The sequence below is a fragment of the Cyanidioschyzon merolae genome, chromosome 2 (assembly GCF_000091205.1).
Source record: "Cyanidioschyzon merolae strain 10D DNA, chromosome 2, complete genome".
In the NCBI taxonomy this organism is placed as follows: Eukaryota; Rhodophyta; class Bangiophyceae; order Cyanidiales; family Cyanidiaceae; genus Cyanidioschyzon; species Cyanidioschyzon merolae.
Window position 1 is genome coordinate 135,471 of NC_010128.1, and position 12,904 is coordinate 148,374.

General features: G+C 54.7%; 4 protein-coding genes across 4 annotated transcripts, besides 2 other annotated features; 3 read left to right on the forward strand and 1 right to left on the reverse strand.

Moving 5' to 3' along the window:
* Position 1: 1 nt before the first annotated feature.
* CYME_CMB053C (probable xylulose kinase) lies at positions 2 to 1,747 on the forward strand (the record flags this gene model as incomplete). Its single annotated transcript, XM_005535101.1, has 1 exon — positions 2 to 1,747. One exon carries the CDS (start codon positions 2 to 4, stop codon positions 1,745 to 1,747), a length of 1,746 nt encoding a protein of 581 aa, XP_005535158.1.
* A 623-nt stretch (positions 1,748 to 2,370) lies between these two features.
* On the reverse strand, positions 2,371 to 4,002 carry CYME_CMB054C (hypothetical protein; the record flags this gene model as incomplete). The annotated part of the gene is made up of 1 exon (XM_005535102.1): positions 2,371 to 4,002. One exon carries the CDS (start codon positions 4,000 to 4,002, stop codon positions 2,371 to 2,373), a length of 1,632 nt encoding a protein of 543 aa, XP_005535159.1.
* A 2,113-nt stretch (positions 4,003 to 6,115) lies between these two features.
* CYME_CMB055C (similar to uroporphyrin-III C-methyltransferase) lies at positions 6,116 to 7,183 on the forward strand (the record flags this gene model as incomplete). The annotated part of the gene is made up of 1 exon (XM_005535103.1): positions 6,116 to 7,183. One exon carries the CDS (start codon positions 6,116 to 6,118, stop codon positions 7,181 to 7,183), a length of 1,068 nt encoding a protein of 355 aa, XP_005535160.1.
* Positions 7,184 to 8,237: 1,054 nt separating this feature from the next.
* Positions 8,238 to 9,158: a sequence feature (possible transcribed region).
* Positions 9,159 to 9,988: 830 nt separating this feature from the next.
* CYME_CMB057C (hypothetical protein) lies at positions 9,989 to 10,762 on the forward strand (the record flags this gene model as incomplete). Its single annotated transcript, XM_005535104.1, has 1 exon — positions 9,989 to 10,762. One exon carries the CDS (start codon positions 9,989 to 9,991, stop codon positions 10,760 to 10,762), a length of 774 nt encoding a protein of 257 aa, XP_005535161.1.
* Positions 10,763 to 11,994: 1,232 nt separating this feature from the next.
* Positions 11,995 to 12,904: part of a sequence feature (possible transcribed region) that runs on past the window's edge.

A 12,904-nucleotide genomic window follows, 5' to 3' on the forward strand; every position in this document is an offset into this window, starting at 1 on the left:
CATGGTTGCCGAATCGAACGGCTTGTACCTAGGTCTTGATCTGAGCACGCAATCGCTTGATGCGGTGGTTATCGACCTCGATGACGCCCTGGAAAGCGCCTTCGAAGCGAGTGTGAACTTTGAGACAGACCTACCACACTACGGCACGAAGAGCGGGTTTATCTACGACCCGGAGAGCAAGCGTGCGGTGGCACCGACGCTCATGTTTGCCGAGGCGCTCGAACTTGTGCTCGAAAGACTACGGAGTGCTAAGTGCCCGTTCGAACGCATTAGAGCAGTTTCGGTGTCTGCGCAGCAGCACGGCTCTGTGTATTGGCAGAGGCCTCCGCACCTGCCGGATACCGAGAAAGACAGCCAGAAGTCGCTGGTCGCCTGTCTGCAAGAGCCAACGACTGCCTTTGCGGTGCCGTTCAGCCCTATATGGGCGGACGCCTCGACAACTGCAGCTTGTAGAGCGATTGAGGCTGCGTATCCTGGTGGAGCGAGGCAACTCGCCCGCGACACCGGTTCCCGTGCCTATGAGCGATACACTGCCGCGCAGGTGGTGAACCTCGCGCTCCATCAACCAGCGGCATATCGGCAGACGCAGCGGATTCAAGTTATATCGGCGGGTATGGTATCGATATTGTGCGGCAACTGGTGTGCCGAGGATGTCGCTGATGCGAGCGGAACGCTGTGGCTGCAGCTAGGTGCGCTGCGGCCGCGCTGGGCTCCCAAAGCGCTCGCTGCAACCGAGCAGGCTGCGGGACTCGAGTCCGGCACCTTGCATGGAAAGTTAGCAGAATCACCAGTGCTCTCGTTCACAGCCGCTGGACCAATCGCTCCGTACTTCTGTCATCGTTTCGGTTTCCGCCCCGAGTGCTTGGTCGTGACTGGAACTGGTGACAATCCCTCATCGGCAGCAGGCCTGGCTATGCGACTGGGTGATGTGTGTATATCGCTGGGTACTTCGGATACGGCTTTCGGGCGCACGAGCTCATGCGAACCCCAGTTGTTTGGTCACGTTTTTCGCAGCTCACTTGATCCGCTCGCGTACATGCCGATTCTCGTGTTCTCGAACGGTTCGCTCACCCGTGAGCGCATTCGGGGCCCAGATCGCTCCTGGGAGGACTTTGACGCCTCGCTGGAACGCACACCGGCGGGAAACCAGGGCCTCCTAGCACTGCTTACATTTGTGGATGAGATTCTTCCTCGCTTACCTGCCGGTCTGATGTACTTTGCCCAGATCGAAACGGAATCGACCAGCTCGGCACTCGCGGAGCTGAAACTGGCCCTGCTTCGCCCCGAGGACGTTGCATCACACGATGCCGTTGTTCGTGCTGTGGTAGAGCAGCGAGCGCTTGCAATCCGCTACTATGGAGAGCGCATCGGGTTACCTTTCCCACCGCAACGTGTTCTGCTCACAGGTGGTGCTTCTCAGTCGCGGGGCATCCGAAAAGTGATTGCGGATGTGCTGGGTGCCCCTGTTTATGTTTTGGAACGTGGCAAAGCATCCTTGGATGCGCACGTGACCCCATGGAACACGGCTGCTCGCGGGGCTGCCCTGCGTGCCGCTTATGTGCAACGCGGTGAACAACAGGAGTTTGCTGACTGGGCTTCAAGCATTCATGCAGTGCGGTATCGCCGGGTTGCGGAGCCCAATCCCGATGCGTTCCAACTCTACACGAGTGTTATGTTGCCTGCATATGCTCGGTTTGAGGCACTGGTGGATGCGCAGTCTCGAACTGGGCCAGTTTCCTCCGCGTGAACAGTGTTGTGATTCAGGTGGAGGGCGACGAGCTCGGCTGCGACGGCGTCAGTTCGGGATACTGCACAACACCGCAGACTTAGTGAAGGGAAGAGATTGCGAGTTTACCTCGGCGATGACTCTCGTCCTGTGCGAGTTTGTCTCCGAGTTCCGGCGGACACGCTGTGTTCCAACTTTTGTTCAGAGCGCAGCGTTTCCGCGCTCGTTAGAAACTAGGTGCTGAATACCTTGTCTTATGCAAAGCGCGTGCAGAGATTCGGAGACCAGCACCGAGCTATGGAAAGTCTCACTTGCGTGCATGCGGGCGGGCATTCGAGCGGCAACGTCAGCCGAGCGCTACTTCAACCGAGCGCTTCCAGAAAACCTGGAATCCGTGCGACCATACAGTCTTATGTGACCCTGTTTCAGATAGCGCTTTTTCGCTCAGACGAGAACGTGGATCAGCTGACTGCGTCCCGTTGCAATAAAGCGTTGAACACGAATAATGACGTCACGAGTTAACTAGCCAGCCAGCCAGTCAGTCAGTCAGCCAGTCAGCCAGCCAGCCAGCCAGCCAGCCAGCCAGCCAGCCAGCCAGCCAGCCAACTGGACCAGTGCCGCAGCCATCTCCTGCTTCGAAAAGGCTATGCCTTTTTGACTGTTGACTCGCGCGCGAGTGCAGCGCTTCCCCGCGGATCCAGCAGAACGACATCATTGACGGTGACCGCGTGGCTGAGCACCGGGCTTCCATGCATAGCTTCCGCGTCCGTGGAAACGGGTGCCCCAGAGGCTCCACCGGCGCCGCCAAAGCGCATTGCAGCTGCTCGCCACAGACTCTGATAGAGATTTGCATAGGCCGCTCTTTCACTCTGAGTTGAGAAGAAACAAATCGTAGCTGAAGCCATCGTCCAAGTGAAATAGCGCCATAAGCTGGCTTCTTCGGACGGTGTGCAGAGCGCCCTGTCCCAGGAAATGGCGTAAAAGTCGTAGGCCAGCCACGTGGATGCTACCAATCGCAAAAAACTGATCATCACATAATGCTTCAAGCTCGAATCAGGGCGTGGCGAGTGCATATAACTAGCCGCGCTTATCAGCACGGACTCACGGAGCAAAAGGCGAATGCACTGTGTGATCCACAACAACGAATACGTCGCCGCAATCATGCATTGAACGAACCCGAAGCGCAAAACGCTCGCCAATCTCGCGATGTGCTGCGTATCACCACGAAGCAGCAACTGCGACAGAAACAGAACGAATCCAAGCAAACCAAACACCAGGTTTCCCATCGCTTCCACCGCACTGGTCGTTGCCTGCTGCGCATATCGGGTGACGATTGCTCCAGCGAGGCTCACGGTCAGAAGCAACGCCAGGAACTGCAGGACGCCAACCATCAGTTGCGAAGTGAGCTGCCACCAGCTCGCGTCCCGGTTCAACCCTCGCCCGTGCAACATCGGAGGGTCCGCGGGCGCAGGCAACTGTGCGCCCAGGTGCGCGTCTCGTGTGTCGGAGGCGGTCGCTTCTAGCGCGCTGTTGATTGCAGTCGACCCGCCGTGGCCCGAAAACTCGTTACGACAATGCTGTAAAAGTGACTCGAGCGCACGCTTCTCTTCGGCGCATTCCTGTCGGGCGACGTTGACTGCCGCCTTGCAGGATGCATCGTTCTCTGTTACCCGCCATTGATCACGGGGACCGGCCGCAGCGAAAAGCGCTTGGCGCAGATCACCTGCTTGCTTTAGCAAGCTATCTCTTTCGCGGGCTACGCGACCCAGTTGGTCTTGTAGCATCAACTCTCGGTCGCGGAGCGCCTTATACTCGAATCGAAGTTCCGAAACGTTCGCAACATCGGGGTCGAAAAAAAGATTCTTGATCACAATCGATCCAACGCGGGTGTCCTTTACCAGGGAAATGATAGGCCTCTCTGGACGCTCTGTGAGGAACGCGTGCCAGTCGCCGAAACCGTAGTCCAACTCGTGTCGTCGCTCAAGCTCCGCACGTTGCTGCTCGGGCGGAAGTTTCGCCTTCTGCAAGCGAGACAGCGCTCCACGTTGTCCTTGTTCCAAGCGAGCTGAGACTGTTTCAGCCTCACTCGCTATGCCGAAAACCGTCTTGGGTAGCGTGTCGGAGCCAGTGGCACCGCGTTCACCGACGCTCGCTGGTGAGCTCCCAGTTGCTGGCAGCAACACCACAAGCAAAAGCAACAATAGGAAAGAGGTCAACGTCAAGCAGTGCCAAGATGCGGGTGTGAAAATATGTCGCGTGCGCCCAGGCTGCACCATTGGTGGGAGGCAAGACCCCGAGAACCCGCTCCTGCTGAAGAGAATGAGCTCAACAATCCAAAATCGAGTTGCGCGAAGAATTCGGCTCACGACGTCGATGATAGGCGAACAAATGGGGGCGTTGGCGGCGGCGTACCGTCCGTCCAAACGGTCGGTGGCAACGGATGGGCAGTGTCCAGTTTGGGCATCGACGATCTGTCAATATTGTCTAGTTGTGGGGCTATCGCACTTGGCAGCGCATGCAGATCGCAGCGCGCGCTCAGCGGCAACACGTTTTCCTGTTCAGTTGCAGGGACGTGTTCGAAGCGCTGGTGGCGTTTTGCAGTTTAACGGCGAGAATGTTCTGCAGCTATTGTAGAATTCAGTGGAACAGATCTATGTTGCTAACGTTTGCGTACATCATCATGTTTGAGTTTCTTCTTATTGGTATTGTCATCGCCGTTTGAGGGATATGTCTGTAACTGTTTTTTTTTTCTGGAATGAGCTGTGATCTCCAGCTTTACAGAAGCAGGTCGTTCGTTTCCCTTCAGCTCTGCTATGCGCAGTCCACGGGTGCCGATGGTAGCGATAATGTCCCGGCATTGTGGCATGCGGTTGTTGTCGACGCATTAGATGCACAGGCGTAAGTTGCGACCTATGCTCTGCCTGCTATTTTCATCTTATTTGTATGCATCCTCGGTGCCGTCGTCTCAACACTGACACCTGACAGCGGTCAGGTACTCTCAAGCACCTATGGATCTGCGCCCTCCGAACGCTGCACTATGGTGCGTGAACGCCTCCTTTATCGCTCGATGCACGCCCTTGACGGGTACAGAAAGCTCTGCATCGATGCCGTCCTCGGTTTCCGCGCCCGATGCAGTACCGTATGCTACCAGGCTTGTTCTGCTCGATACGCTCGGAGAGTACTCCGTATGTTGCACGTGCAAGCGCGCGCTGTTCCATTCCATGGAGGATCTGTGGAAGGCGACAAATCTATGACGAAATAAAGCATCAGAAGAAAAATCGAGGCTGGAGTCTATGTCGAGAAATCGCGATCCGTGTACATGCCGCACTCGTAAAGCGATACCGCACTCTCCGCTGGATGCGGTCCGCGCGATGACTCATGCCAAAGTCCAAGAATCGTTTCGATGCGAACCGAAAGGACGAGAGCCCGCAGTACCTTATATTATGAGAAGGATCGCGGTACTGTGGAATCCAGTCTTGTCGATGTTCACAAAGATAGGGAAATCTGTCTTCGGAATGAAATCTATTATTTGACGCGACAAGTCCTGGGAACTCTCAGCATGAGCTTGTGAACAAGTCTTCGAAAGACAACGCGGTGCACGATCACTCGTCAATCCAGCTGTGCGCATTGCTGTGCGCTCCAGTTGCCTTGAACTACAAAGATCTTAATCTTGAAGAATCTCTGATTTGGGCATGATACATGTACGGAAGGCAGAATAGTCGAGGCCTGCACACATCTATGTCAGTGAAACAAGAACGCTTTACGAGCATGGAGGGAAAATATATATTCACTCACAGAGGCCTTCGAATCTTCTTCAACCGGCGGCCTGCTTTCTGTTTCAGCTTCTCCTGACTCACTTCGAGCTTCAGAGGCTGCCCCATAAGATTGGATCGCGTAAGCTCATCGGGTCTCGTCTCCAGCACCGCATATCATCTGAGCCTGATGGCGGCGTTGAAGTCACAATTCATGAACTCCATGCGTCCGCTGCAGCCGGTTGAACGCCTCAATGCATGGATTGATAGAACACGTGCCCTCTGCGTCACCATAGTCCCGCCACCTGCTTCTTCTACTGCTTCGTCAGCTGCTCTTCCTCGCATGATCGTCCGTGAGAAGAGCATGTTTTTGTTTATCTTCCAGAAGCTGGCGGTGATGGACCTCCAGGATTCCCAACTTTCACGTCCGTACCTTTCCCTTAGATATTGTACTCTGAAAATAAACGCAGTTTGAATGCGTCTGCTATAAACGGAGAAAAAGCATTTGATGACATGCACTTGACTGTGGAACGCAATGGAGGTGAAAGGCTCTAAAAACGGTTCGTGAAAAATCGCAATGGCACCAACGGAGCGCTCGATCCTGTGTCCCAAAGTAACTTGATACGGTGCAGAACTGATGACGCGCCTTTATGGCGGAAAACTGGGACTTGAGCTTTGTTTCCAGAGCTACCTCGGCAGTGGCTTTGCCTTGCCTAGCACTTTCGAAAAGAGGCCAGTGCAGTGCTGTGGTCAACCTGGAAAGACGACTCGGAAGCTGCTCCAGTCTCGTGTACGACGAACTAGGACGACTCAGGCTCGCCGCGGACCACACGGACAGTGGCCCGACAATCGACTAGCAGAGTTTGCGACCAAGTCAGGTAAGCAGCGCCCCATCTTTGTTCCAGTCGCTTCAGCTGTGCCGCCAGCACCGGAATACGCCGTCCCGGGCACGGTCTATCTCGTGGGGGCCGGCCCCGGCGCCTACGAGCTGCTCACGCTACGGGCGTGCAGCCTGCTACGCACAGCCGACGTGGTTCTATACGATGATCTCGCCCAGGGCTTGATAAGCGAAGAACTTTGGAATCGCTTGAATCGTAACAATCCGCCATCGCTAACGCTTTGTGTCGGCAAGCAAAGGTACAAGCAGCGCGAAATCAATGAGTTGATGGTGCATCAAGCCAAGAACCTGAACCGAAGTGTGCTACGCCTGAAGTGCGGTGATCCCAGTCTCTTTGGCCGTTTGCACGAGGAAGTCGCCGCATTACGCGAGTCCCAGATCCCTTACGTGGTGGTTCCCGGTGTGTCGTCGTGTACGGCGGCACCGATCGCAGCGGGGATTTTTCTCACGGAACGGCAACACGGACGCAGTGTGTTGTTGCTCAGCGGCCATGACGCTTCAGAGATTCCATATGAAGCAGCCGCTTGCGCTGCGGACACGCTTGTGCTCCTCATGGTCGGCAGGAATTTAAGTGCTGTGGCTGCAAGGCTCCTCGACCAGCTGTCGCCCAATGTGCCCGTGGCGCTCTGTAGCACAGTCGATGGCCTTCAGTGGAGAGGCACGCTTCAGGCGGCGGCCACTGGCGAGGCTACACAATTTCTTGTAGATGCAAAAACAGGAGAACTAAGGACAACAGTCGCAGTCATCGGAGCAGTTGTTCAGGACATCACTAGTCCCGGCCAAATCGCGGGCGTGTTTCAGACATGAGGCTGTCGTCGGGCATTGCATCTGCAGAAGAGGGCTCCAACGGGTGAATTTACCATTTTGCGAACCGATTGGTGGCAAATGCCGCATTCTGCAACCAAAGGAGTGGCTCCGGAGCTTTCGCAAGAGAATATGCCATATAGCGTACCGATTCTTGGGGAATTGTGCGCCCGGCAACACAAAGCGTTACCGGGACGCGGATCAAGCATATCCCGGGACCGGAGCTGCCCAATAGTTGGGAGCATCATTATAGGCTTCTGCGAGAATAGTGGTTGCTCGTCAAATTTGGGGAATATGGGAACGGGGTGGTGCAGACACTGGTTCAGGTACCTGTCGAGTTCGCGAATCGTGCCTCTCTGAGGCGCGTTCATTGCCAAGCCGGGAATACTCGTTTTCAAGGACGAAACATCGAGTTTATCTGTAGCAATTGCAAAGCATTCAAACCTGTTCGGATGATTGTAACGCTGCCGCGCATGCGCCTGTTGGCTGTAGGTCGCCACTTGCAGTATCTGCGCAGAAAATAGAGCCCAAACACGAGATGCACTCGGAGCATGCGGGTGTGCTCGTAATCCGAGTCGTCCTATTGAACGAGCGCAGTGTGTGATTGCAAGTCGCCACTCTGAGGACTGAGCTGCCCTCGGGCGGGATGGATTGAACGACGCCAAGTTTCGCTCGTTGAAGTCCTTGTTGTTTTGACGCATTAGATTCTTCTGCGTGGTGCGAGCGCTGTTCTTGCAAAATACCGAGAATGCGAACCAGTGCTCGCCAGGCGCTTGCGTCTCGCTGCGGACCCCTGACGGAGACGATCTCGATGTGTAAAGTGAATGCTTGCAGCATAGACAGCTCTAGACGCGAGTATGGAGAAATAAGCGACAAGACCTACAAACCTACTTGAACCCAAAGCGATCGTTCATCGATCAACCGATCATTCAGTGTGACGGGGGTATCTATACGGCATGCGTTACTGATTTCTTCGACCCCGAGGTGCTGCCTGCTCAAAAGCCAACGAAACATCTGATCTTATGGGTAATGACGTGCACGCTTTTTTCGGGAAATATACTTCTTTATGTATGTGAGCGCATTCAAACTGGAGGCACGCCACAGGAAAAGCGATGTCGCAGAGAGTGCGCCAGCGCACAAAAGTGTCCACGAAAAGTGCACGCTGCGCGATGTTCTCATGGTGCACGATCCATGATTCCAGACCGGACTCACCCAGAGTGGCAACCTCGCCGAAATATCAGGCTAGGCTCCACTGTTTCTACCCGGATGCTTCTACATCCGTCCAGCGCCAGGCCGGTATCTGATCAGAATCAGGTCATGGGGAGGACAGCAACGTGTGCATTGCGTTGGGGGCAAGCATTCACGGTAGCCTGCAGCAATAGGGGATGCTGCAGGATGCATACATCCAAAACAACTCCTCCTCATAGGCGAATGCCGTCCCCAACTAGGAGACAACTCCCAGATCGTTCAACGACTCTTTCGCGTTCAAGCAAACCCCGCGCTGTTCTCCACTACGAAACAATGGCTTGATCGAGCCAGCGACCTGCTGTGAGCGGGAATCGGTGCGGACTCCCAAGGTGGCACCCAATACGTCATAGCGCAAGTCGTCGGGCGAAAGGACGGCGTTGCCAGCTTCCCCAACGCGTCAACTCGAAGCTATGCGCGATTCTGCATGCACTGACTGCAGAGATCCGTCGCTTTCTCGGAGCCTCGACCAGGAGGAAAATGCTTCTCCGAGCTCGATGGTATACCGGAGAATACGGACGAAGGTCTGGGAACTTGTCGTGAGCAATGCCGAGAAAACAGCAAAGGTTCTCTCGTTGCTCCCACTGTCTTGCCGCTTTTGACGGAGCAGCGACATCCTTATCTGGATACAAACCCCCGAGCAGTCACCACACGCGTTGCTGCGGGCTTCTGTTTTGAGCCAATCCTATGAGAGGAAATCACCTCGCTCCCATGACCAGCACCTCCGTTGGGTACTGCACACGGCATGTGATGTGTTGCTGTATGGCGTTCGCGCCTGCCCTAGCCAGGCTGCCTCTTCACCAGAAGGGACAAAAGTGTACCACACAATGTTCGGGCCATCGAACCGCATACCGTTCCATTCTTTTGCTTTTTTTCTGATCGTGAGTTCGTATGAGCGTTTAGAGGAACCGTGGGATCCCCAAAAGCGCAATGATTATCGGCATCCGGGAAAGTGTTCACCATGCAGCCTCATTCGCTTCAGAGTCATGAGCCATCACCATCCATTTTGCCGTTCTGGATCATGGTTCGTTCATATGATCCTCCGGGTACCGAGTGCCTTCCGTGTGCGTCCACGACGACGCCTGTAGCGGATATGCGCGGACTAGGCACATGGAGAAGGCCCAGCTTTTTCAGGCGGCCGCATCGATGAGGCAGGTGCGCCCAGCAGCCGATCGCTGTGGCAACGCGTCTCCTCAGGAAATTCAAATCGAGACGCAGTCGACGGGTGCGGACTTCGACACCCGCCGCCTGCAGACCGCGTCGGTTGCGATGCGTTCGCAGCGGCAGAGCGTTCGCTGCTGCCTCCAGGACGTGTGTTCATAAACTCGGGTCGAGGAAACTTGCAGTTGGGGCGCCCTGGGGTGGAAAACAGTTGTTTTGAAAAGTTTATAACCGTGGGTGTAAGTGCCGGCAGGGTCATCACTGACAGGTCTCGCAGGGGGCTTTGCAGCCGTTCCCAGTTCCGAGTAAGCCCGTTAGCAGGGACGCATCTGGTGCCTGCGGTGCGGTAGCGCTAGCGAAAACCCAGACAAGCAGGCATCTGTGCGCATTGATCATCTCTGTATGATGTCCCCTGTTTACTTGGGGTTTTTTGCCGCGTTCCCTGCGGTAACGATGCTGATAGACCTTTCAGTGCTGCTGCCCGGGCAGTGGCCGCCGCACGCGCTCGGTGCGCTGCGCAGCACACTCCACTGGTGGACGAGCACCCACGACCCGCTCATGGGCCAAGCCCCTGTGTGGTTCAAAGCTATGACACTTGTAGAGGTTGCGATCATTCCTGGCTACAGTGCGCTCGCACTACGGTCCCTGGTCCGCAACTCATACCCGCCGTGGATGGTGCCGCTCACATTTATCTTTTCGACAGTTTGCGTCTACTCTGTGTTGCTCCTGGCCGCCGAAAATATCTATGGCCTGAAGCGGAACCTTCTGGACAAGGACGGGACGCCATGGTTGCTCGCGTATGCACCATTTGTGCTCATCCCGATGCTGTGGAGCAGGCACGTGCTGCAAGCAGTGGCGAATCACGGCAGGGCTGCGCCACCGGCCAAGGTACTCGCAGATCTTTCGAAGCGTCGCACGAACCGATCGACTGCTGGGCGAAAGGTGGAAGCGAATACACACACTGTAGCAAGGGAGCGCAGGAAAAAATCTCCCGCGTCTCTCACAAGCTCAACGAACACTGAGTCGAGCCATCGAGTAACACCCACTGTACAAGAGGCTCGCTTGCTTGTCGGCGAGGCCGACATGCGGACTCCCATAACGACCCGCAGTGGAGCACAGGCCCGCAGAGCTCGTCGGAAAACGGCTGACGTTCCCGATACACACCAAGGAGCCTGAATGCACCAGGCCATCGTAAGACGAACAGGACGCGTCGAGCACTGCGCAGTATAGGCGTTGCGTCGTGGATGGAGCATGCTGCACGTTTGATCTTTTGTTCGCTACCAGACCATCGCAGGGCAGGTTCCAGAACGCACCACGATACACGCGAGCTGTATGAATGGGTTCCGAAGCCACGCACTGCTTTTTTTGGGAAATCTGGACCCCGAGAGAGCACTTTCGGTGCAGTGCTGCAGTACGACGTCTAGATTTGGAGTCTGCTGAAAGCTCAGCGCATCTAGCACAGGCACTTGTAAACTTTTCAAAGAAGTTTCATTTGCAAACATAAAGGCTGGCTTGCTCGACGGCATGAACTCTGGGCAAGGAGCTTCTGTGGATGAATGTGCCGTGTTCGGTCCTCAAAGTTGCTGATAGGGCAAAGTGCCGCAAACTTGCTTCCCTACCTTAATGAAAACGTGAAACTGCATCAAAATTACGGAGGGAAACGTCCACTCGCATGGCCCTCCGCGCTGCCGCGTGAAGCTCATGGTGTCCGTGCGATCGATTCTCGGGGCTCGAAATTCATTTCAGACCAAAACGGATCTGGTACCCGTAACAAATACGAGTCTAAGCACTAAAGTTTGGATCGCTTTCCACTGTAACCAACACCAACCGTCGCGAAATTTATCTGTGACTGTTTACTTTTCCTCTCTCGGATCACAGTCCTTGAATAAGTTGGTTACTCCATTTTGCTCCAAGCTCCTTTGCTAGCAAGCGAAGCATGGTGATGTCAGCGTAAAAGTCTCGATTTCATTGCGTCCGGTTGATGTCGACGCATTTGATGCGCAGGCAAATATCGCGGTCAACGCATCGCTTGCGATTTCCATCTTCTTTGTCTACAGCGAACGTGCTCCCTTCCGACCGGTGACATATGGTTGTGGTCAGGTGATCGGATGTTTCCAGGAAACCGCGTCCTCCGAGGGCTGTTCTGTTGCTCTTCATAGCCTGCATCATCGCTCAGTACAAGCTCTTGACGAGTACAGAAGGCTCTCCCCGATGCCATGCACTGTTTCCGCGCCCGGTGCCATACCCTAGAATCACGAGCTTCTTCTCTGAAATGCTGTTTGCGCGTACCCTCATTGCTGGACAAGCAGGCGGAAGCTGTTCCATTAGATACAGGATTTGTGGGACGCAATCTTGCTTATGAAGAAAATGTGCTGGAAAGAAGACTCAGGGTGCAGAACAAGTCGAGAAATTTCATATCGTAAACTCTATTTTCATGCAAAGCGTCAACACATGCTCCTCTGGAAGCGATCGACGCGATAACAGAATTCCGTATCCAAGACTGGTCTGCATGCAAACACAAGTGACGGGAGCCTCTGGGAGCATATCTCTCGGGAAAAATATCTTGCTGCTTTTCAATGCCGTTTCGTGGATGGCCGCAGATAAAGGAGGATTTGTCTGCGAAACGGGATCCATCATTTGACGTTACAGGTTCAGCAGAATTCCGGCATGAGCTTGTGAACAAGTCGTCGAGGTACGACAACGCGTTTTTCCATCGTCAATCGAGCGGTGCGAAACACTGCGCCTACGAATTGTCCTGAATCAGTAACATCCATAATTTGAAGTCAGCGTCCTCTTAGGATGCGCTACATAAAGAACGGAGAATAGTTGAGGCTTGCACGCATGAATGAAATTACGATATCGGGTAGGTTACGATTGTATATGCGATGGCATCGCCAGTTACCCTGAATCCGGTGAGGTAACGAAACCTGCCTGCAAAGCGTCGAACGTATCACTCCATAAATATGACCTAGAATCCTGTAATGAAACAAGCATCCAGAAGCTTTCTTTGTTAGTTTCCGAATTTCCGAGCCGTCCAGTTACTAAATATTTGGAAAGTCTCGATAAGCACGAGTGGAGCGGACAGTTCAGTGTTCCACTTGAATCTGACCCACATGCAGCAACAATGTCGGATGCCGAACGCACACAAAATCGCATGGAGTGTTGCCCCCATGAAGCAGCGCCTTCCAGCATCGCCACGAACTGCAACCTAGAAATACTAGCGCTTTGGCGATGCCTGCGTTTGGCCAGCCCTGTCACGAGTTGTCAAGTGCTGGACCTGATGCTTTCGACGTCCAGGTCGCCGCCTCGGAGCCGTGT